This window comes from Camelina sativa, chromosome 11 (assembly GCF_030686135.1).
Source record: "Camelina sativa cultivar CO46 ecotype springtype chromosome 11, ASM3068613v1".
In the NCBI taxonomy this organism is placed as follows: Eukaryota; Viridiplantae; Streptophyta; class Magnoliopsida; order Brassicales; family Brassicaceae; genus Camelina; species Camelina sativa.
Window position 1 is genome coordinate 11,063,301 of NC_141890.1, and position 23,929 is coordinate 11,087,229.

The 23,929-nt window shown below is 37.8% G+C and overlaps 5 protein-coding genes across 7 annotated transcripts; 4 read left to right on the forward strand and 1 right to left on the reverse strand.

Moving 5' to 3' along the window:
* The first annotated feature begins 343 nt into the window (after nucleotides 1–343).
* On the forward strand, nucleotides 344–3,714 carry LOC104722988 (putative UDP-arabinose 4-epimerase 3). Of its 3 annotated transcripts, none has more exons than XM_010441268.3 (10): nucleotides 344–861; nucleotides 1,383–1,564; nucleotides 1,671–1,795; nucleotides 1,914–2,027; nucleotides 2,128–2,235; nucleotides 2,317–2,408; nucleotides 2,496–2,637; nucleotides 2,717–2,811; nucleotides 2,900–3,029; nucleotides 3,136–3,714. In XM_010441268.3, exons 2-10 carry the CDS (start codon nucleotides 1,510–1,512, stop codon nucleotides 3,505–3,507), a joined length of 1,233 nt encoding a protein of 410 aa, XP_010439570.1. In that variant the 5' UTR covers nucleotides 344–861; nucleotides 1,383–1,509; the 3' UTR covers nucleotides 3,508–3,714. The 3 variants fall into 3 exon arrangements, with proteins under 3 accessions (XP_010439570.1, XP_010439572.1, XP_087329805.1); XM_010441270.3 differs by having other exon boundaries at nucleotides 567–861; nucleotides 1,436–1,564; XM_087473679.1 differs by having other exon boundaries at nucleotides 568–861; nucleotides 1,012–1,564.
* A 528-nt stretch (nucleotides 3,715–4,242) lies between these two features.
* On the forward strand, nucleotides 4,243–16,169 carry LOC104727885 (putative LRR receptor-like serine/threonine-protein kinase At4g20450). The gene is given in 13 exon segments (XM_019231831.1): nucleotides 4,243–4,327; nucleotides 4,486–5,042; nucleotides 8,225–8,399; nucleotides 8,402–8,713; nucleotides 13,600–13,744; nucleotides 13,832–13,903; nucleotides 13,971–14,042; nucleotides 14,521–14,693; nucleotides 14,767–14,966; nucleotides 15,055–15,181; nucleotides 15,271–15,336; nucleotides 15,478–15,667; nucleotides 15,758–16,169. Coding segments are annotated over 13 exon segments (2,586 nt in total).
* Nucleotides 16,170–16,594: 425 nt separating this feature from the next.
* Nucleotides 16,595–17,836, forward strand: LOC104722989 (uncharacterized). The gene is made up of 2 exons (XM_010441271.2): nucleotides 16,595–17,528; nucleotides 17,651–17,836. Exon 1 carries the CDS (start codon nucleotides 16,739–16,741, stop codon nucleotides 17,522–17,524), a length of 786 nt encoding a protein of 261 aa, XP_010439573.1. The 5' UTR covers nucleotides 16,595–16,738; the 3' UTR covers nucleotides 17,525–17,528; nucleotides 17,651–17,836.
* Nucleotides 17,837–19,214: 1,378 nt separating this feature from the next.
* On the forward strand, nucleotides 19,215–23,312 carry LOC104722991 (subtilisin-like protease SBT2.2). Its single transcript, XM_010441273.3, has 10 exons — nucleotides 19,215–19,910; nucleotides 20,118–20,277; nucleotides 20,381–20,781; nucleotides 20,865–20,960; nucleotides 21,047–21,119; nucleotides 21,206–21,488; nucleotides 21,571–21,905; nucleotides 21,993–22,263; nucleotides 22,353–22,634; nucleotides 22,718–23,312. Exons 1-10 carry the CDS (start codon nucleotides 19,666–19,668, stop codon nucleotides 23,140–23,142), a joined length of 2,571 nt encoding a protein of 856 aa, XP_010439575.2. The 5' UTR covers nucleotides 19,215–19,665; the 3' UTR covers nucleotides 23,143–23,312.
* Nucleotides 23,165–23,897, reverse strand: LOC104722990 (uncharacterized). Its single transcript, XM_010441272.2, has one exon. The coding sequence runs from the start codon at nucleotides 23,895–23,897 to the stop codon at nucleotides 23,313–23,315; it is 585 nt and encodes a 194-aa protein (XP_010439574.1). The 3' UTR covers nucleotides 23,165–23,312.
* Between the last annotated feature and the right edge of the window lie 32 nt (nucleotides 23,898–23,929).

Here is a 23,929-nt window from a genome sequence, read left to right on the forward strand (position 1 = left end):
TTGCACGAAATGATGCCTTATTACAATCATTGCAATCGCCATCATAATATATATAAAAAAAAAACCTAATTGAAATTAATATCCATGAAAGGTTTCTCACTATTATTAGTTTCATTATCCCACCCTTAACAATTTAGAAGCAAGGTTGGTTTTAAATGATATTCTCATGCTTGGATGTGGATGGAAACAAGGTTCTTTAATTTTCACAATTTTTTTTACGGGAGATAAAAACGAATAAAAGTATTTAAGAAGTCATATTTATTGTACATACATCATCATCATCAGTTAATGTTTTTGACTTTGAATCTCACGTTTATGAAAACTTCTTTATTTGGTCAACACCGTTTTTGGTAAAACATAATTCACATTCACTGAAATGAACAAAAACTTCACGCACTTGCGTACTACGCGGATCCAGATTATGACACGACGATGAAACTACAAAAACTCGGGTCGGATGGATCAGTATAAAAAAAATACTTGAGGGGTTAAAAGTATAATTTAGTCAAAGTTGAAGGATTTGTTTCTAAATTTCTCCCTTAATATATATTTTTCCTTCTTTCCAAAAAGGTGAGAGACCTTAATTGAAGGGGTGAGGGGAGAAGAGAGTGGTGACCAGGTCTCGTAGTTGTGGTTTCGTTTTGCATTGCACGTTTCTCCTCACTTTCTTCTTCTTCTTCTTCTTCCTCCGCTTCTCTCCCCCTATCTTCTCTCTCTTTCTCTCCCTTAAGTTTCTCTTACGTTCTGCTCTCTCTCTCTCCCTTAATAACGTTCGTGCCTTTCGCCATTTCAACCATTCTTCACACACCTCTTCTTCTTTCTCCCTATCCCTCTCTCTCTCTCTCAATGCGAAATTCTCAGGTACTCTCTCTCTATCTATGTCTTGTCTTCCTCTTTACCCAATTTTTGTTATACCTGATTTACAAACATCTGATCAAAATTTTGTTGAATCCAAATACAAAATTGGCAATCGAAACGTTTATGGGTTTCGTCTGATCCGTGATTTCTCAGATGGGTTTGCCATAAAGCTAAGAAATTTCGATTAAATTCGATGACTTTTACACTTCTTGCTACCTTTTGTTTCTCTGTTTTTTGTTTTGTTCTGTTCTGTGATGACAAACATGCTCTCTCTCTTTTTGCCTAAGAACCTTTTTGTTTTCTCTTTCCAATTAACAGATGAAATTAAAACTAATAATTAATTGAAACTTTGATCTTATTTTTTTTCATAAATGTATGTATTCATCTTTTTTTTTGTCTGTCTTTTTCTTTGTTATTTGATTCTTTCATTAAGGCCCCACTTCCAATCATATTTTATATTTTTCTTCTATGGTAGTATGTGTTTTGACTTTGTTTTTTCTTTTCTTGTACGACTCCCCAAACAGCAATGAGCTTCATGATTGCTGGCTACTGAAATCTTGAATTTGTTTTTTTGGAGTTTTGTCTGTCTCAATAAAAGATAAAAGAAGACTTTTGAGATATTTTTAAGTTCAGATTCTTCTGAATCTCCCAATGCTAAGTTTCTCTAGAGCTAGAAGTCAAGGAAGAAGCTCAAGACCTCTTGGAGGTTAGTAGTCTACTACTATTTTACGTATATATATTGAATCTCTGCTCTGCAACATTTTAGATGTCTAGATGATCAACCAATGTCTTTGATTTTGATAAAAATTCAGGGATGGAATACTTAGAACCCAAAAGGAAGAGCAATGTCATGGGCAGGATTATCTTGGTTGTTTCTCTTACAGCTTTGTGCATTATTATGCTCAAGCACGCACCTAGTTTTACGTCTCCAACCGCTGTAAGTCCACAATTTTGATGTGTTACTCACTTTAGATGTCTGAAAACATTTCTCTTAAATCTGGTTTAGTTGGTGTTTTTGTAATCTCGGTCTTGTTGCAATTTGTTGTTCTTCATAGTTCTCTCGCAGTGAGGAAGGCGTGACTCATGTGTTAGTCACTGGTGGTGCTGGATATATCGGATCACATGCTGCATTGAGGCTGCTAAAGGAGTCATACCGTGTCACCATTGTGGTAAAGTTTCTTTCTTTGGTTGTATTGTGCAATCCATTGGGGAAGTAGTCAAACTGCAATGTTTGGTTTTGTAACACTGATCATTTTTCCTCACAAACAGGACAATCTTTCTCGCGGGAATCTAGGCGCTGTCAAGGTTTTACAAGGATTGTTCCCAGAAGCCGGGAGGCTTCAATTCATTTATGCTGATTTAGGAGATGCCAAAGCTGTAACTTTTCGTTTCCCTAAGATTCTTTTTTGAGCTGTTTGTTCCGGTATTTGTATGAAGTATGTGTTTTGTTCATTTCAGGTCGAGAAAATCTTCTCGGAGAACGCGTTTGATGCTGTTATGCATTTTGCTGCAGTAGCATATGTTGGAGAGAGCACTCTAGATCCTCTTAAGTACAATCTCTAGCCACTGTTTTGCTCATAACACTTCTGCAAGATTAGAAGTCTTTATGGGTAATCTCATGTCTTTTTGTTCTGTAGGTATTACCACAATATTACATCAAACACATTAGTAGTTCTTGAAGCTGTGGCTAGACATAAAGTGAAGAAGTTGATATATTCAAGCACATGTGCCACTTATGGAGAACCTGACAAGATGCCTATTGTTGAAGTTACTCCACAGGTACTCAAAAACAGTTTCAGAAAAACCCTCTCTTTCGTATGATCATGTCTCATCAACTTTGGAAATTATCGATTTTCAGGTCCCTATTAACCCTTATGGAAAAGCTAAGAAGATGGCTGAAGACATGATCCTGGATTTCTCTAAAAACTCTGACATGGCAGTCATGATCCTAAGGTCAAGTAGTTCCACGTTTCTAAAAACGTCTCTGGGTTTGATTTGGATCAACCAAACATTGTCTGATGATCTTTTATTACTTCCACAGATACTTTAACGTGATAGGTTCAGATCCAGAAGGTAGACTAGGAGAAGCTCCAAAACCTGAGCTACGCGAACACGGGCGGATTTCAGGTGCTTGTTTTGATGCAGCTCGCGGCGTGATTCCAGGCCTGCAGGTAAAAGACTAAAAAAAACACTCATCAGACTCTCCATGCTTCTTCTTGACTCAACTCTTACAACTTGATAAAAAAATGGATTCAAATTTGGTTTATCTATGTATAGGTGAAAGGAACAGACTACAAAACAGGAGATGGAACCTGTGTTCGTGACTACATAGACGTTACTGACCTTGTAGATGCTCACGTGAAGGCACTGGAGAAAGCTAAGCCTAGAAACGTCGGAATCTACAATGTAGGTACTGGGAAAGGAAGATCGGTGAAAGAGTTTGTGGAAGCTTGTAAAAAAGCGACAGGAGTAGACATCAAAGTAGATTTCTTGCCTCGAAGACCTGGAGATTACGCAGAGGTTTACAGTGATCCGGCAAAGATTCTTAGAGATCTTAATTGGTCTGCTCGTTACACTAATCTTCAAGAAAGTCTTGAAGTTGCTTGGAAGTGGCAAAAGACTCATCCTCATGGATATGCTTCTTCTTAAAGACCCCAAGAAAGAGAAAAAAAAAAAGAGTTTTAAATTTTAAACTTTTTGCATAATTTGTTTTTTTTGAGAGATTAGCTTATAGAAAGGAATTGATTTGTTACAGAATTACAGTTCAATAAGTATTATTATGGTGGTAATTTGATACAGTTTTATGTAAGAATTAATCAGTGACTTTATATATAAAAGGATACAGAATTCAATAGACTTAGTCATTATATCACCGGGATAAACATCCTCCAATCACTAACACCGGGATTTATCATATCACATTATCACCCACCGATTGTCGAGAATCCAACAGCTACAACACCAAGAACATATGAATAAGTTCGGGCCTTAGTTAATCTGCAAAAATAGTTGAAAGACAGAATCGTAGAGTAGTGGTCACCAAACAAGCTCCAAAATTGACGGGTTCAATTTACATGTAACATTTTATGCATAACAATATAAGTGTGTGACACAACATATACATGTATAAGAGAGACGTGCTCGAAACTCCGAAGAGCAGGTATGGGGCAATTTGTTCACCACCAACCTGGAGGGGCATCTAGTATCATTAATCTTTCCTCTTCTTTTGCAAATACGCGTATTTTTATTTATTAAATTAATCATCGCGTCAACGTTCAGGTGACATTTTCAACGTTAAGATAATCCTCTTTCTCTTTATGTTTATAGATATATATAGCTTTATATCAGGATACTTGTAGTTGGTTGTTATCTTAAGATTTGAAAATGGAGAGTTTTCATAAGCCTGTTTTCTTGGTCGTAATAGGGATTTTTTTCATTACTAATCATGCTAATGCCCAAGAGCAACAAGGTATTTTATGTTTATACAGTCTCTCGCTTTATATTCCGTTGTTTTTTTCTTTGAACGTAATCAAAATTAGTTCACTTATACCTTGGAAACTCTGTGTGGCTACATATATTATCTTATGACTTGAGATTAATTTTTCCGTTTATGCTTTCAGTGACTAGGATTCATCAGCTTAGATTGCGGAATGCCCCATGACAAGTCTAGTTATATTGAAGAGTCCACCGGTTTGAATTTCTCATCAGATGCTGGTTTCATTCCCGGCGGAAAAAGTGGTAGAATCAAGAACGAGGGTCCTGCTTTACATATGGAATTCATAAAGCCATATGAGTACCTTAGGTATTTTCCTGACGGAACACGAAACTGCTATAACCTGACTGTCATCCAGGGTGCGCACTATCTTATCAGAGCTGTCTTCTTATATGGAAATTATGATGACCTTAAAGAACAACCAATATTTGATCTTTATCTTGGCCCTAACCTTTGGACAAATATTAATATGAAAGATATGTTTGGTAATCTCAATCATATTGCCATAGAGGAGATAATCCACATGTCGAAGTCAAAGTCTTTGGATATTTGTCTGGTTAAGACAGGAAAAACCACGCCATTCATATCAGCCTTGGAACTACGTCCCTTGAGAGATGAAACATATACTACTACAACCGGCTCTCTGAAGCTTTATTCTCGCTGGTCTCTAGGCGATTCTGATAATTCCATCGTAAGGTAAGTCAACTAAAACCCCTATCTTATTAGCTTATCGCTTTATACGGATATACTGACAATATCGCTAGTTCGCTACAGACCCTAAATTAAATTGATACTTTTTTTTTAAGGTAAATTAAATTGATATTCTTAAAAAAAAAACTGATACTTATTAACTCTAGTCTCAGTTATAAATTAAGGGTTAAGTTGTCTACTAGATATGTAGCAATGAATTATATTTTCTTTTTGGACAGTTTTACCTTCAGTGCATGTGTATTATGTCAAAATAAAAATAAATAATAGTTTATGATTTGGTCTATATTACTACTATATATGTTGAAAAATAGTTTACTGTAACGGTTGTAAGAAATTATCATTTAAAAATCACATTTCACAAAAAAAAAAAAAAAAAAAAAAAAAAAAAAAAAAAAATCACATTTCCCATACACGGCCACGGACAGTGCCGGCAAGTTGATTTATGCAATTTTACTTAAGCATATCTGTATCATCACAATTATCCAAACCACGCTCTTCTGATCGTAAATTAGACGGACTGTACAAGCCATTATGATCCCCTTATTTCCACCGAGAGCACGCCATATTATACTTCAATTTCTATTAGGTCGACCCGAACCACAAACATAAACCCCGGTGATGAGATATATATATATATATATATATATATAACAATTAAAGAGAGAAGGGAGAGGTTGGAGGGGTTTTAACGATAGATAAGGGGGTTAACTATATAGCTAACACATATCATACGTCCTCGCAACAATCATAGGCAGTCATTGCAACTAATATTTATTTGGGAGGATTATTGCTCACTGATCACTCGACTATCTCTTCTTCCTCGCTATTTGGATTATACGTGATCTCTTTGTCTTGCTGGGAGTTTCAGTCCCATGCCGGAAGTCCCTTACTCCCTTTAATCTCACCAAACGACATATTTGGCTGTCTTGACGAGTTCAAAACACTACCGCGCGCTACTCTTCTCGACGCTCGTTAACCAGCTCCCCATACACTCACAGTAACCCATTCTAATTTCAGTGTCGAGACTCGAGAGTTCTCGAGAAAACAAACTCATTTTTTTTATTGAACATGTTATTTTGATAGGGAGGCAACTTCTAGGTGATAGTCGAAAGAGACAATCCTCGACCAGACATCCGGAAGAGCCTAACTTTGGTTCAATCCCGAGTGGTTGAATAATCTATCAACAATTTAGCATAACTAACGACTAACGTTATTCCATGATTTACAAATTTAACAAGTCCGAAATTTTCCGATATGATATCTTATATAATACGAGAAATTTTTTCTCATTTTTTTGCTAAGGAGACGACATTTAGCATGTTCTTTATCTGACACCTGTATTTTGTTTTTGTTTGGGTCTAATTAACTAAATTTATTTGTGTTTTGGACCTAATTAATTACAGGTCTATAAAACCAAAAACACTTTCAACATTTGCTTCTTCCCTTCTTCAATCACAACTAGTTGTAGACTCTTCCCATCTAAAACCATCATTTGTCAGTTTGTGGTTTCATCATAAGAAAAAGCTGATTATAGTTTATTTCAAAATTGTTTGTCCAAAAAAAAAAAAAAGTTTATTTCAAAATTATAATTATGGGTTTCAATCTTATCTATGATTCATGGGCAAAAAAGGATTCTAAATTATGTAAAAAATGTATTTCTAGGTTTCAATCTTATAAATGATTGTGGGATGTTACTGTCTTCTCAAAATTCTCTTATAAATTCATAAATTTTTGGTTCAAATTTTAAATTATGAATTTTTATTCCTGGGTTTAGTTTCTGGCCATTAATCTTATATAATCTAATGGTAGGATGTTTTATGTAAGTAATTTGATAATTGCTTACTCATTTATTCCTCATTAGATCTTACCAATTAATTTTCCATAAAAATAGGATTCAATCTGTTTTCCATAAAATTAGAAATTTAGAATTCAATCCCTAATTACTCTCTAAACATTTTTTTCAGTCATTAGGTTCCTACGAAGAATTATATTATTTTTATATATCTTTTCAAATTTCAATCGATATTTTTGAGTAAATTTTTATATTTTTTTTCACGTTTTGATGTTTGTTGTTAGCATTAATACTACATAGAAAACAAATTATGTGAGAATGTTTGACAAACTTATTTATTTATTAGAATATTTATGTATGTCTTTCCTAATCTCCATGGGCCGGTCCAGCAATTTTAGATGCCCTATGCCAAATTTTTTTTAATAAACCATTTTTATTATTAAAAATAAAATCATAAAAATAGTAATATAAAAAATTATCTAATCAAATAGATCAGTACTACAAGTTTAAAACTCATTAACAAGAAGTTTAATGTAATGCTCATTCACTCATTAATCTAATGCTCTTTTGCCAACAATTCAAAAGATGAGATAGTCTTTTACATAAAACTAATAAAACTACTATTTTGGGTTTTTTGGTTTAAGGGTAGTGGTGGATAGGGATGAACGGCGGTGGTGGTGGACGGTGGTCCGGCGGTGAGACGACGGTACTCCGACGGCGGTCCGGTGGCGGCCCAACGATGGTCTGGCGGTTTTCCGGCGGTTCTCCGGTGGTGGTCCGGCGGTAGTGGTTGGAGAAATCTAAACCCTAAAGGATAGTACATTGAGAACTCTAGTGGTGATGGTGGTAGCCGTCGGGTGGTTGTAGGAGGTGGGGAGTGTGGTTTTAGGGGGTGGGGTTGGTGGTGGTAGGGGGGTGGGGATGATGGTGGTAGGGGTTGGGGATGGTGATGGTAGCAAGGATAATATAGTATATATTATAGTTTATGTAGTTTATATTAGTTTTTCATGGTTAGAATAGTTAGTTGTTGAATTATAGTTTTTTTGTTGGTTATAGAGTGCAATTCCTAAAACTTTTTCTTATTGGATGATGCATATGAATCTTTTTATTGTAAATTTAGCTTCTTATTAGTCTTCATTATTAAACTAACAAAAATATGTTTAAAATATTATGTTGTTAATGTAAGCTAATACGAAGCTAAAATTCAAAAACAATGAAAGCTAAACCCGTGCATAGCACGGGATGACTTCTAGTATATATATATATATATGATATGATATATAAACCTTAAATAGATCTATTAGAGAATTAGGCAAGACGGGTACTAAGACATAATTCTTGTAGAACAATCTCCTCCATTGCTAACAAAGACATCTATATTTTGTGTCAGGTATCCTGATGATATTCATGATCGTGTATGGTTCGAATCCCATTGGGGTGATTCGACGAAAATAAACACCACCACCCTTGTAAAAAATACGAAACCCTTTGAAGTACCACAAGCTATAATTTCAAAGGCTCTCGTATCCAAAGGTGCAGGTAAGTCATGCAGAGAGATTGGATGATGCAAAACCCATATGAAGTTCACCTGTACCTTCACTTTGCCGAGATCCAAGCTTTAAAGCCCAATAACACCATAGAGTTTAGTATTTTGTGGAATAAGAATACTATTTATTATGACTATTGTCCTCCAGAGTTCATGGCTGATATTGTACCTATCAGAACCTCAACTAAATGCGATTTTATTTGCTACATAGAGCTTGTGAAAACTGAGTCGTCAAGTCTTCCACCATCTCTTAATGCCATGGAGGTTTTCGAGGTAATCCAGCTTCCTCAATCCGAAACAGATGAAAACGATGGTATGTCAAACTGTGCCTATATATATATGTAGATATCTATAAACTAAAAGATATAGAAAGAGCTTGAATATAAAGAACAACTCTCTTTGTTTATGTTTAGAAAATCTCCTCTCAAAACTAAACACTTCTTAAGCTCTCTCTTAATCTCATACTAAGGTCACAACTCAACACTTGATATATATATAGGCTTTCTTATCCCTATTCCTATTAGGACTTAGAACTAGATAACTCCTAATTCTATTTGAACATATCTTGAGACTCTCTCTTATCCTTATCTCTCCATTGTAAGGATAACTTGGTCTTCAAGCTTCAAAGCTTATCCAACAATCTCCCCTTTAAGCTTTGAATTAGCCTTTGCAACGTCATGAACTCCAAGCAGTCTTCTCATCTCCATAAATTGAACTCTCGCCAATGCCTTAGTCAATGCATCTGCCTTTTGATCAGCTCCAGGAATGTGATCAACATAAATGAGCTCCCTTTCAACACACTCACGAATAAAATGAAATCGTTTGTGAATATGTTTGCTTCTTCCGTGAAAACAGGGTTCCTTGCGAGTGTTTGCTGCCTTGTTGTCAACGTACAAGGTGATCTGATTACTCTTCCATCTTGTAACTTCACTCAAAAGATCCTGGAGCCAAATAGCCTGCTTCGATCCTTCTGTTGCTGCCATAAACTCGGCTTCACAAGATGAGAGTGCTATTGTGTCCTGTTTCTGCGAACACCAGGTGATCGGTGTGTCTCCGAAGAAAAACATGTGACCTGTCATGCTCCTCCCATCATCTGGATCGACATTGTGACTGCTGTCACTGAATCCTATGATCTCCTTCAAGCCTCCTCTCTTGTACTTCAATCTAAAAGATGCAGTCCCTCTTAGATATCGTAAAATTTGCTTCATGACTTCACCATGTGACTTGTGTGGACTCTGCATGTACCTACTAGTTATACCAACAGCAAACGCCAAATCAGGACGTGTGTGTAGCAGGTATCTCAAGCAACCAACATTTCTTTTGTACTGCGTAGGATCAGTCTCCACTTCTTCAAGAGCCTTAGAAACCTGCAATCCAAACTCCATTGGAATCAAGGTCGGATTACAACTTTCTAATCCAACTTCTTTCAAAATTCTACATGCATATCCTTCTTGCTTGATAGTAATCCCATCATCCCCTTGATATACTTCAATGCCAAGATAATAAGTTAGCTTGCCGAGATCAGTCATCTCAAATTTCGTGGACATTCCTAACTTGAACTCCTTTATGTTTATGAGATTGTTGCCAGTAACCAGTAGATCATCTACGTATACTGCAACCAAAAGCAAGTCGTCTCCTTTTATTTTCTGATAGACCGAAGTTTCTTTGACACATCTCTTGAAGCCCATCTCCTTCAAGATTTGATCCAGCTTTGTGTTCCAGGCTCGTGGAGCTTGTCTCACTCCATACAAGACTTTCGACAACTTGTACACCTTGTGTTCTTCAACCTTGACTTTGAATCCTTCTGGTTGATCAACATACACATCCTCTTTTAGCTCACCGTGTAAGAACGTCGTTTTAACATCCAAGTGATGGATTTCCCATCCGTCTAAAGCAGCTAACGCAATCAACAGCCGTATAGTCTCTAAACGAGACACTGGAGCAAAAGCTTCTCCAAAATCTATCCCACTTTCTTGTACATAACCTTTAGCGACCAACCTCGCTTTATGCTTGCTTATAGACCCATCTGCATTCCTCTTGATCTTAAATACCCATTTAAGTCCTATTACCTTCACATTTCTAGGCTTTTCAACAAGGTTCCATGTCTTGTTTTTGTTGATGGAGTCTATCTCCTCCTTACAAGAAAACCTCCATACCTGCTGAGTTTTAGCATCTTTGTAATACAATGGTTCATCATTGATTAAGAAAAGAAGAATCTCACTCTCCATTGTAGATAGAAGCACATAATCCTCTAGGTGCTTCGGTTTCTGAGTTTGTCGAGTAGTTCTTCGCAGAGGCTGCTGTTGTTGTGTCTCTCGAGTGACAATCACCTCATTGTCATCTCTGTTTTCCTGAGACGTAACACTCTCTGTTTCATCTTCTTCTTGATCTTCGATGTCATTATTTGTCACAACCGGTCCTTCACCAACATCCTCAACTTCTCCCCATCGCATATGAAACATTCCTGGTTCTCTAACAGATTCTGCAGTCGTCGAAGAATTCCAGGTCCACTTACTCTTCTCGTTGAAAACCACATCTCGGCTTACAACTATCCTTCTAGTAGATGGATTAAACAGCCTATAAGCTTTTGATCCAGGTTCTATCCCAAGGTGAACCAGCGACTGAGAACGATCATCAAGTTTCTTAAGGTGTGCACCATCAACCTTAGCGTAAGCAACACAACTGAATACTCTTAAATGATCAATGTTTGGTTTTCTTTCTCGCAAGCTTTCATATGGTGTGATGTTGTTAAGAGCTTTGGTAGGTACTCTATTGATCAAATAGGTAGCATGACGAACACCTTCCCCCCAAAGGTAATTCGGCACCTCCATTGCTTTAAGCAGACTCCTTGTCATCTCCAATAATGTTATGTTCCTTCTCTCCACCACACCATTTTGTTGTAGAGTGTAAGGTGCTGTTAGGTGTCTTGTGATCCCAGCATATTCAAAAAAATCATTAAATTCACTTGATGTGAATTCTCCCCCTCTATCTGTTCTTAGAGTTTTGATAGTCCTTCCAAGGTCCTTTTCTACAACACTCTTGAATCCTTTGAAGCTTCCAAAAGCTTCACTTTTCTCCTTTATCAAGATGGACCACATGTATATTGAAAAGTCATCAATAATCACAAATATGTACCTATTATTTGTGAGTGTTGCAGGTGATATGGGACCACACAGGTCCGCATGAAGCAGTTCCAGGGGTTTAGAGGCTCGAAACTGGGCAGCTTTTGGAAATACTTGTCGTGTCTGCTTGCCGACTAAGCAGGATTCACACAATAACTTTTCTTCTCTTACATCAGTTAAACTGTGAACCATTTTATGTAGAAACATTTCCTTGATCGTCTTGAAACTGATGTGTCTGAGCCTGGCATGCCACTTCCAAGTGTTGTCTTCAAGTCGTGATAGTAGTGATGTTGGTCTTCCTATCTTGAGACTGATTTTATAAAGTCGATTCCCAGATCGCATTACTCTTACAAGGAGTCTTTCGTTTGGATCGTGAATTGTGAGGTAATCACATCTCATACGAACATCATAGCCTACCTCTGTTGCTTGTCCTAAGTTAAGTATATTACTCTTGAGGTCAGGGATGTAATAGATGTCAGACACAAGAATCTGTTCTCCATTCTTGCTCTCAAACAGTATTGACCCTTTGCCTTCAATCTCCACACATGAACCATCTCCAAATTTGACTTTTCCTTTTATGTTCCTATTGAGTTCAGAAAAATAAGTCTCTTGTCCTGTCATATGATTACTTGCCCCATTGTCTAGGTACCACATGCCTTATTCTCTGCTGTAGTTCTTTGGAATAAGCTTATCTTCATTCAAGAAAACAACTTCATGCATATACAGAGTCTGATCCGCCTTCTCTGTTTCCTCTGCTTCGACCTTGTTTGCGTCCTGCACCTTTTGTATCTTCTCGGGACAAGAAGAAGCGTAGTGACCAACCTTGTCACATCTGAAACAGGTTATTGACTTCTCTTTCTTTTCCTTAGTTTGATTCTGATTAGTGTGGTAATCGGTTCGTTCTTATCCATTATATCTTCCTCTGCCTCTTCCTCTGCCACGACCTTTGTATCCTCTTCCTCCTCGACCATGACCCCTTCCACGAAAATTATTAAAACTCGGGTTGTAGGTCGATTGTGGCTGATAATCGTTGGAACTGGTGAACAACAATTTTCCTTGTGTGTCCTCTTGTTTATCTTCTCCTTGTATTCTCTCTTCATAAGCTTTGAGTCTTCCAACTATCTCTTGGAAGCTAGTAGTATTGAGATTCAATACTTGTTCTAGAGAGGCAACAAGATGAATAAACTTGTTCCTTGGCACACTGTTTAATAAATTCTTCACCATCATAGGCTCGTCAATTGTTTGTCCAAGTGATGTTGCTTGAGTCGCGATTTCTGATAGCTTCCCTGCAAAGTTGTCAACCTTGTCTGAATCTCCCATTCGTAGCTTCTCGAAATCAGACATCAGAGTCTGCAAGCGTGCCTCCTTGACACGATCAGCTCCCATGTTTCTTGACTTTATCGAATCCCAAATATCCTTAGGTGAAGGTAGATCACCTACTTGTAGTATAAGAGATTCTGGGATTGATTGGAACAACAAAGCAATTGCAACATCGTTCTTGTCATCATTTGTTGAGCTTGGTTCTATTGTCTCCCAAACCTTTTGAATTCTCAATATCACCTTCATCTTCATTGACCAAACCGTATAGTTTGTAGAGGTGAGCTGAGGGCATTGAATCGAGACCGACTTGTCCATGTCCTTCGGACGAGTTCCGGTTGCTAATTCACCCATTGTTTAGAATCAAATCCGCTCCTTTGGATTGATTAAACCTTGCTCTGATACCAAATAAAAGATATAGAAAGAACTTGAATATAAAGAATAACTCTCTTTATTTATGTTTAGAAAATCTCATCTCAAAACTAAACACTTCTTAAGCTCTCTCTTAATCTCATACCAAGGTCACAACTCAACACTTGATATATATAGAGGCTTTCTTATCCCTATTTCTATTAGGACTTAGAATTAGATAACTCCTAATTCTATTTGAACATATCTTGAGACTCTCTCTTATCCTTATCTCTCCATTGTAAGGATAACTTGGTCTTCAAGCTTCAAAACTTATCCAACATAAACCTCTTTTTTTTGTTGTTCATGAGGTCAAACTATTGAACAGCATAGAAATTTTTTATATTCCCAGTCATTGCATTCAAGAACATCCAAGCGACTTATAGATTACAAAAAACGAGCTGGCAAGGAGATCCATGTGTACCTATACAATATATGTGGACTGGTCTAAACTGCAGCAACATGTTTCCATCTATTCCACCAAGAATCATTTCCATGTAAGTCATTACACTCATCAGGTTTTCTTGTTCAAATTAGTAATTTTTTTTAAAGTATATCTTGAATGTGTTCTGATCAATACGCAGAGATTTTTCTTCTTATGGATTATATGGGACCATATCAAGTGATATACAATATCTTAACCAGCCAGAGAAATTGTAAGTCTCATGTCTCCTATCTAATCTGGAAGGAATAATAGCTGCTTATTTTATTTTTATTTTGTAGGGACCTATCAAATAACAATTTGACGGGACGAGTACCGGAGTTTCTTGCCAAAATGAAGTTATTGACGGTCATGTAAGATTCCTTATGAAGTAGAAAAACGAATATTTTGGCTTCGAAGCACAAAATGGACGCATATTATTACAGCATGAATCCATGATAAATGTTTTATAATCAGTCAGAAAGTTGGTTGGGAAAAAGTCGGTTTTCACCAACGGATTTATTGGTCGGTAATTTCGTCGGTAATTTCCGACTGATATCCAACCATATGTATCTGTCGCTAATTTTCAACCGATTACCAACTGTTTTTAAATCGCGTCGCTTAACGGTTGAAAAATGGTCGTGTAATTAGCCGACCAATATATCAGTCGGAAATTTGGTCAGAATTGGTGATGTTTTCTTGTAGTGCAATCTTAGCTGCCCAATTCCTCAAACCCTACGTAACATGGAAAAGAATAGACTAACGTTACTGTATGTTTCTTTTTCTCCCAACCAAATATATTTAATAATTAACATCGAAAACAAAATTGTGACTTAGTGATCATTTTGATAGCCTTCAAGGAAATCCAAACCTCTGTCTGGATCAATCGTGCGAAAATGAAGCTGATGATGAAAATAACAACAAGAAATTGCTAGTACCCATTCTTGCATCAGCTGCTTCTGTGGGTATTACTACAGCTGTGCTTCTTCTCATCATTCTCTTCTTTAGAACGCGACCATCCAAAGGTAAGCTCGAGCCTCGAGGACTAATAAAAACGACTTGGACTTAAGCATATGATGTGTGATTCTAATTTTCCAGCTCCATACCCATCAACGGTGGCGAAGAAGAGAAGCTTTAGTTATGAAGAGGTTGCAGTGATTACAAATAACTTTGAGAGAACTCTTGGCGAAGGAGGGTTTGGAGTCGTGTACCACGGTAATTTAACTAGTAACGAACAAGTGGATGTTAAAGTTCTCTCTCAGTCCTCAGCTCAAGGCTATAAGCAATTTAAAGCTGAGGTACTTTCACCATAATTAATTTTATTCACTAATTCAAAGAAAATATATATATGATTTACCACCTTGTGGGTTACATGTGGTTTGATAGGTAGACCTTCTTCTCAGAGTACACCACATAAATTTGGTAACTCTTGTTGGCTATTGTGACGAAGGACAACACTTGGTCCTCATCTACGAGTACATGTCCAATGGAAACTTAAAACAACATCTATCTGGTAACCTCATTTGTTGTCTCTTGGTACTTTAGAGAAAAAATGATTGTGCGTCGTCATCTCACACACATGACACATATTTTCGAGTACAGGAGAATGTGTTAGCTCCCCTCTGAGTTGGGAAAATCGGCTAAGAATTGCTGCAGAGACAGCACAAGGTTCGTTCTAAGTTCCAATTCCTATTGTGTGTTCTTTTATATATAAGAAATCATGAGTCCTCACTGCAAACTAAAATTTTGAATGTTCTCTTCTCTTGGTGAGTTTTGAAGTTATATCCTTTCATGAGTTATTTTATATAGGACTGGAGTACTTACATATCGGCTGCAAACCACCAATGATTCATAGAGATATCAAATCTATGAATATACTTCTTGATAAGCATTTCCAGGCTAAACTTGGTGATTTCGGGCTTTCAAGATCTTTTCCAGTGGGAAGTGAAACTCATGTGTCAACAAATGTTGTTGGATCTCCAGGTTATCTTGACCCTGAGTAAGTGGTCTAATATCACACACAACTTAATGTACTTAAATTATGTCTTCCTTTTTCAATATGTTAATTTTGTTTTCATGTGTATTATAGATATTATCGAACAAATTGGTTGACAGAGAAGAGCGATGTCTTCAGTTTTGGAGTCGTATTATTGGAAAGCATCACAAGTCAGCCAGTGATTGACCAAACTCGTGAAAAGTCTCACATAGGAGAATGGGTGGGATTTAAGTTAACCAATGGAGATATCAAAAATATTGTGGATCCAAGTCTTAATGGGGATTATGACTCTAGTTCACTGTGGAAGGCTCTTGAGCTAGCATTGTCATGCGTTAGTCCATCTTCGTCTGGAAGACCAAGTATGTCCCAGGTTGCTAATGAACTACAAGAGTGTCTCTTATCTGAGAACACAAGGAAAGGAGGGAGACATGATGTCGACTCCAAAAGTTCTGTTGAACGTAGCACCACAAGCTTTGGTCCCGAACATATTCCTGATGCTCGCTAGTTCAGGCAGAGGTATCCCAATATGTATGTGTTTGAATAACAAAAAGAATTATTCTGAATTTCTTTCTTTGTTCAACTTTAGACATTTTGTAATTTGTACTTGAACCTGATTTTACTGCTATCCATTACATACTTATTTGTCAAACTTTACTATTGATAAAAGCTTGACATGAGTTCATTAAGTATTTAAGTATTATTGATAGAAACTTGAAGCTTCATGATATTTACTACTTGACATGAGTTCATTAAGTATTATTACGGTTAAAATTACGATTAATTGCAGATTATATCAGTGAAGTTAATAAATACAGAGATAAACAATTCACATTGATGTGAAACCCACTGGGCCTCCTATGAAATTAAGCCCATTAGAGAATAAGAGCGTAATATTGTTTTTTTATAAGCCCTAGAAATTTCACAGTTCTCGATTAGCACAGCCAAAAAAAAACCTCAAATTTGGCCTCTCGATTTAGTTTTTGAAAACCTAATCTCGATCCTCCGGCGAACTTGACTTCGCCGGCTTAAATCTCTGCTAGTTAGCGAGTGTTTACTGTTGAATCGGGCGAAAAAATGTCGATGTCGAAGAGTTCGAAGATGCTTCAGTTCATCAACTACAGGATGCGAGTGACGATCCAAGACGGGAGACAGCTCGTCGGGAAGTTCATGGCGTTCGACCGTCACATGAACCTCGTTCTCGGCGACTGCGAGGAGTTTCGTAAGCTTCCGCCAGCTAAAGGGAAGAAGATCAACGAAGAGCGAGAAGATCGCCGTACGCTTGGTTTGGTGTTGCTTAGAGGTGAAGAAGTAATCTCGATGACTGTTGAAGGACCGCCTCCTCCTGACGAATCTCGTGCTAAAGCTGGCTCTGCAGCTGCTGTTGCTGGTCCAGGTATCGGTCGTGCTGCTGGACGTGGTGTACCAACCGGTCCCTTAGTTCAAGCTCAGCCTGGACTATCTGGTCCGGTTCGTGGTGTTGGTGGACCATCTCCTGGGATGATGCAGCCTCAGATCTCTCGTCCGCCTCAGCTCTCGGCTCCTCCGATTATTCGACCTCCGGGACAGATGTTGCCGCCGCCTCCTGCTTTTGGTGGTCAAGGTCCTCCTATGGGAAGAGGTCCTCCTCCGCCTTACGGTATGAGGCCGCCTCCTCAGCAGTTTTCTGGACCACCGCCGCCTCAGTATGGGCAAAGGCCAATGGTTCCTCCTGGTGGTATGATGAGAGGACCTCCTCCTCCTCCACCTCATGGGATGCAAGGAATGCCTCCGCAACGCCCTGGGATGGTTCCTCCTCCTGGTGGGTTTGCTCCACCGCGTCCTGGCATGCCACCACCGCCACATAATCAGCAGCAGCAGTGATTAGGTTAGCAGTGAATGAGAATATGAGTCTTTGTCTTGGGGGTTTTTTTTTTACTGCTTTTTTTGTTTGCTGTTATCTTGAGATTGTGAAGGTGTTATTAAAGTTGTTTGGTTGGACTTCCTCAGGTTTACAATTGTGGTGCTTTCATTGTCGCCTTTCGTAACTTTAGCCTGCAATCTCTCTGATCTATCTTAGCTTGCAAAGTTTGTAGATTTTGGTGACCAGTGAGTGTTTTTTTGCCTTATCTTCTTGTGTTTCATTCCATTAAACCTGTTTTTATCATCGCAATTAACAGCATATTTCTTGCCCCATTTTGAAGAATCTACCCTCTTACGAACTAGTCAGACACTTAGACCTTGGTCGCTATTAGGGAAGAAGGGTTTAATCGGTTCCAACTATATATAGCCTCTCTGGTCCTTGTTTATGGATTGTTTAGGTAGAAGTTAATACATTGTTTAGGGAGCTGTTGTGAAAGGTTCTTGCTCACTGATGCTGCGATCACAACTATGCATCTGCAATGCCATAGCAAAGGGCTTTGGAAAATGTTAATTCTTATTAGGCGTAGACATTACATTTTCGGGTTTAGTTCACATTCGAATAGTTCAAAGTAAGGGAACTATAGTTTGAAATCGGACCCCAATCATTTTTGATTGGTGTTTAGTTTGCCTTCCATCTGTTACATGTGTTATCTTTACAAGTGTGGTTAGTTGAATGAGAAGTAAAATGCAGAAATGCTTGTTTGTAGTGAAATTCATGATCAGAAATTCAGAATAATCAAAACTAAGAGCAAACATTACTAACCAAAATGGTAAAACTGTTGCAGATGGATACTATATAAGTGATAGATGCAAATTTATCTAACTTGTCTAATCATGGACATTTCGGATTTGGTTGGCTTTTTCAATCTAGCTTCAACCCTACAGGTGACTCTTCTTGGCCGATCTTTTTTCAATTCGGTCGGGTCTGGAATCTAAACCCGAAAAGTGGTAAAAAAAATATCGAATGAACTAACCAAGATTTGGTAGAAGCGAAAAATGATAAACCGAGTCACATACATTACTTTACATCTAGGAATAAATTTTGTATGACTTATAGAATCGAATCTTCTTCAAGATGATGATTTACAAGAATTGTGCCGTTGAAAGATAAGATAGAAAACAAATAAAAAAAGTACGAAAAGAGTCGCAAAGTCAAAAATAAAATAAGTAACATAACGGTGTGACGGACCCATTAACACTCCTAATGATGCTTCACGTTAACCCCACCCATTTGCTAAATCTCAGCTTTTTAATTTAAATACATCAAATCAAAACATACTATAAAGAAGGCTGCGACAACTTTAATCATATGTTAATATATAGTCGTTACCTGTTGTTGTTATTGTTTACTTCTTGATCGGAGACTCGAAATGATACTATTTCAAATGATACTATTTCATTTTAACGAATTTGAGTTCTCAATTAAAAAGTAACAGACTATTAGAATCAAATTTTTATATAATGATCAAAATCAGGAATAATCGAATACTTATTAGTATTACATTGAATTCTTTAAGATTCTCAGTAAAATTTGTGGAAGTTTTACTAAAAAGCTTAATTTAAGTACAAAATAAAATAAAAAGAAATCCGAGCCGACAAGTTCCAACAGCTAAATTCGCAAAACTCTGTTTTATCTTTTCTTCCAAAAAACACTGTGCTCGTCCTTTTCATTGCCTCTCGGTCTCTGGGGGACCCTGTAGTGTAGACTCTGTAGAGTGTTAAAACGTTCAAAAAATATACTTCACAGAATCCAATAAACAATAAAAAAGGTTTCAGATTCTCGTGAGTTTTGGGTTCCTTCTTCTTTCTGCTAAAAATCATATCTATCTTGTGTGTACTATAATACAATATATTAAGTGTATATATATATATATATGTGAGCTTACTCTTCTTTTCACCGTCTCCAACACGAAAAAAATAAAATAAAAGGCAGTTCCTTTTTTTCTTTCTGCAGATTCCACTAACTCTACCATGTTTGCTTCATGATTTCTTCTTCTTTTTGCAGCTTTTTTTTCTCTCTTTCTTTATCTCTTTATCTTCTTATTTAAGCATTTGGTTGGTTTCGTGGGGTTTTTCTTTTGTAATCAGTGAGTGACTGAGATATGAGGAGAGTTTCAATGGTGAATTTTGGGGTTTTCCTTCTGTTCTGTTTTGGTTTTTTGTCGAACTCATTTGGACAAGATTATGATGATTCTGATGTCAACTCTACTACGGCTGTTTACATTGTTACTCTCAGACAAGCTCCTACTCTTCATCTTTTCCAACAAGAAGCAGAAGTGACAAGGGTCAGAGATAATTCCAAACATGGAGACACTTCCAAGTTTACTAGACCAAAACTTCAACCAAGGTAATTGCATTCTGCTTTGGAATCTTGGATTTTCAGCTTTTTTTGGTTAGTGAAAGAGTTCACCTTTAGGTACATGCATTGTATGATTCACTTAACTATCATGCTTTTGAACAGCACTAGAAGCTGGATTTTGTGTATAAAGGTTCACTCTTTTGTTTGTGTAGAGTCTTCCCTGGTGTTGAATTCAGTTTCTCTGGTTATATACAGGAACATCTCGAAATCACGTTATTGGAGATCAAGGAGATCAGCAATTGCTCAAGCTCATGACTCTTTGCTTAGAAATGCATTGAAGGGAGAAAAGTATATTAAGCTTTATAGCTTCCATTATCTCATCAATGGGTTTGCTGTCTTCGTTAGCTCACAACAGGTAATCTTGATCATACCCATGTCTTTATCAGCTTATACTATATATCTTTGTTTTCTCCATTGTAAAAGTTCCTTAAACTTTTCTCTTATTTGCTTTTGAAAAGGCTGATAAGCTGTCGAAGAGAAAGGAAGTAGCAAACGTAGTTTTGGATTTTTCTGTAAGGACGGCCACAACTTATACACCTCAGTTCATGGGTCTACCAAAAGGTGCATGGGTTAAAGAAGGAGGATATGAAACTGCTGGAGAAGGAATTGTCATCGGGTTTATAGACACTGGCATTGACCCAACTCATCCTAGTTTCAATGGCACTGACACTTCACAGCGTCAGTATCCCATCCCTAATCATTTCTCAGGTGTTTGTGAAGTTACACCAGATTTCCCATCGGGCTCATGTAATAGGAAGCTTGTTGGAGCTCGCCATTTCGCTCAGTCAGCTATAACTCGAGGGATTTTCAATTCATCTGAGGACTATGCTTCACCTTTTGATGGTGATGGCCATGGCACGTAAGTATAACCTGTTTGTAATGTTGAATCATTAGCATCTTCTTCACATTCTCCTACTAAATATTGTTATCTTGATGTAACAGGCACACAGCTTCCATTGCAGCGGGCAACCATGGTGTCTCAGCTGTAGTTTCTGGCCATAACTTTGGAAGTGCTAGTGGAATCGCTCCTCGTGCGCAGTAAGTAAATAGACATTACTAGATACCATCTTTATATCATTCATATTTCACTGAGTGTACTAATGACATGTTTTGATATGTACCAGTATTTCTGTATACAAAGCATTGTATAAGAGTTTTGGGGGCTTTGCTGCAGATGTTGTTGCTGCTATAGACCAGGTAAAGCATTTACATATTTGTTCAATTCATTACTAAAATGTATCGATCTTTCCATGACACTTTCCAGTGGTTATGAATTTTGATAGGCAGCACAAGATGGAGTTGACATATTAAGTCTATCCATCACACCTAATCGACGTCCTCCTGGTGTAGCCACGTTCTTTAACCCGCTGGATATGGCTATGCTATCAGCTGTTAAGGCCGGTATATTCGTTGTGCAAGCTGCAGGAAACACAGGTCCTTCTCCCAAGAGCATGTCCTCCTTCAGCCCATGGATTTTCACAGTTGGTGCTGCTACTCACGACCGAGTTTACTCTAATTCCATTACTTTAGGCAACAATGTATCTATTCCAGGCATAGGACTTGCACGTAAGTCTTATCTGGTTTCATTTCATCAGCTGGGTTTTTAATGACTTATCTTTGAATTGCTGTTTTCTTTTTCTTTTTCTAGTTCCTACAGATGAAGGCAAGAAGTACACAATGATCTCTGCTCTTGATGCATTGAAGAACAAAAGTTCAGTAGTAGATAAAGACATGTATGTAGGTGAATGCCAAGACTATGACAACTTTGATAAGGATCTTGTCCATGGGAATCTCCTGATATGTAGCTACTCTATCCGTTTCGTGCTCGGGCTGTCCGCTATTAAACAAGCTTTAGCTGTTGCCAAGAATCTAACTGCAAAGGGTGTTGTGTTCTATATGGACCCATATGTCCTTGGTTTTCAGATCAATCCTACACCGATGGACATGCCCGGCATCATAATTCCATCCTCAGAAGATTCTAAGGTGAGAATATAACTATAAAAAGATAACACTTAATCTCTTGATTCTTCTGGAATAACTGTCTAATGACAATATGTAATTTATATATAGGTTTTACTCAAGTACTATAACTCTAGTCTTGAAAGAAGTGGAACCACCAAGGAGATTGTTAGATTTGGGGCAGTTGCAGCCATTTCAGGTGGACGAAATCCTAACTTCAGTGACAGAGCTCCCAAGATTATGTACTACTCAGCAAGAGGACCTGATCCAGAAGACAGTCTTTTTAACGACGCAGACATTTTGAAACCAAACCTTGTAGCTCCTGGAAACTCCATTTGGGGAGCTTGGAGTTCCGCTGCCACCGAATCCACTGAGTTTGAAGGTATGAATAGAATCTCCAAAGCATGACATTTCTAAAGTTAAAGACATTCCCATGTCAGCTTTTGTGTTATTTTTTTTTGCTCTATTTAGGAGAGAATTTTGCAATGATGTCTGGTACAAGCATGGCTGCTCCTCATATAGCTGGTGTGGCTGCATTGATCAAGCAGAAGTTCAGAAAGTTCAGTCCTTCAGCCATTGCATCTGCACTTTCAACAACCTCAGTTCTGTTTGACAACAAAGGCGAGGCGATAATGGCTCAGCGTGCTTATGCTAATCCTGATCAAACCATGACTCCTGCAACCCCATTTGATATGGGGAATGGCTTTGTTAACGCAACCGCAGCTTTGGATCCTGGCCTAATATTTGATACTAGTGAGTTAAAACGGCTCTTTTCCACATTTTTCATATAACCAAAATGTAGATCATTCTAACGGTCTCTCTCTCTATCTATGCAGGTTATGAAGACTATATGTCATTTCTTTGTGGGATCAATGGATCAGCTCCAGCGGTTTTCAACTACACTGGCAAGAATTGTATGCTTAGAAATGCAACAATCAGCGGATCTGACCTCAACTTGCCATCCATCACTGTCTCCAGGCTTAACAACACGCGAACTGTCCAAAGACTAGTGACAAACATTGCTGGAAATGAGACCTATAATGTTGGTTTGGTTCCTCCCTTTGATGTTTTGATGAAGGTATCTCCTACTCAGTTCTCTATAGCAAGTGGAGAGACAAAGCTACTTAGTGTGATCCTCACAGCAAAGAAGAACAGCTCTATTGCTAGCTTTGGGGGAATCAAACTGTTTGGAAATGCAGGACACGTTGTTCATATCCCTGTGTCTGTCACAGTGAAAATTGCTTTAAAACAATTAACTTGAGAAATATGGTAGTACACAGAGCTTGGTAGATAAAGATAAATTGTATTCATTTCACTTTCCATGTAAATGTCACATAGCATTTATATAATACATGGTACATTTTATTTGTTACAATATGTAAAACTAGAATGTAGATTCAAGATTCATTAAACACAATAAATATTCATTCATTACGCGTTGCCTCCATCTCTGTTGTTTCCTTTGTTTGGAGAAGAAGGCACCTTCTCAGATTCCTCTTCCTCAGCAGAAGCAGCTCCAGAAGACGACGGTGTTGTTGCAGGAACAGAGGGATTTGTAGGCTTACCCATTGGAAAAGGAGCATACTTGTGGAAAGGCCAGCCTTGGAATGGGAACTTATGCCTGAAGAAACCGGCTATCGCAGAGTTTGTTGCAGGCTCATCAATCTTGGTCATCATGGAAGATGATGATGAATCAACCCTGGGGGAATCAGAAACAGAGTTTGTTGCAGGCTCATCAATCTTGGTCATGGAGGAGGATGAGGATGAATCAACTTTGGGGGAATCAGAAACAGAGTTTGTTGCAGGCTCATCAATCTTGGTCATGGAGGAGGATGATGAATCAACCTTGGGGGAACCAGAAACAAGCAATGCCGGAGAATGAACATGTGCTTTCCCATGCTTCTTCCCTATTGCAGCTGATGGTGCTGCGAGTCTCGGACTGCGAGAGCAGAGCACAGGTGGAGTAGTAACCAATGAGAGAAAGATTAGGCAGAGGTAAACTCTTGAGTTTGTCATTGTAGCTGAATTAGTATTCTGTGTGTTTTGAA

Excerpts from the sequence above, each read along its gene's own strand:
- LOC104722988 (XM_010441268.3), top strand. The coding sequence starts at position 1,510 with ATGCTAAGTTTCTCTAGAGCTAGAAGTCAAGGAAGAAGCTCAAGACCT. Across the intron at positions 2,236-2,316 it reads ATTTAGGAGATGCCAAAGCT|GTCGAGAAAATCTTCTCGGA; the intron begins GTAACTTTTCGT and ends TGTTCATTTCAG. Across the intron at positions 2,812-2,899 it reads ATGGCAGTCATGATCCTAAG|ATACTTTAACGTGATAGGTT; the intron begins GTCAAGTAGTTC and ends TTACTTCCACAG.
- LOC104722989 (XM_010441271.2), top strand. The coding sequence starts at position 16,739 with ATGTCGATGTCGAAGAGTTCGAAGATGCTTCAGTTCATCAACTACAGG.
- LOC104722991 (XM_010441273.3), top strand. The coding sequence starts at position 19,666 with ATGAGGAGAGTTTCAATGGTGAATTTTGGGGTTTTCCTTCTGTTCTGT. Across the intron at positions 19,911-20,117 it reads AGACCAAAACTTCAACCAAG|GAACATCTCGAAATCACGTT; the intron begins GTAATTGCATTC and ends GGTTATATACAG. Across the intron at positions 22,264-22,352 it reads CGAATCCACTGAGTTTGAAG|GAGAGAATTTTGCAATGATG; the intron begins GTATGAATAGAA and ends TGCTCTATTTAG.
- LOC104722990 (XM_010441272.2), bottom strand. The coding sequence starts at position 23,897 with ATGACAAACTCAAGAGTTTACCTCTGCCTAATCTTTCTCTCATTGGTT.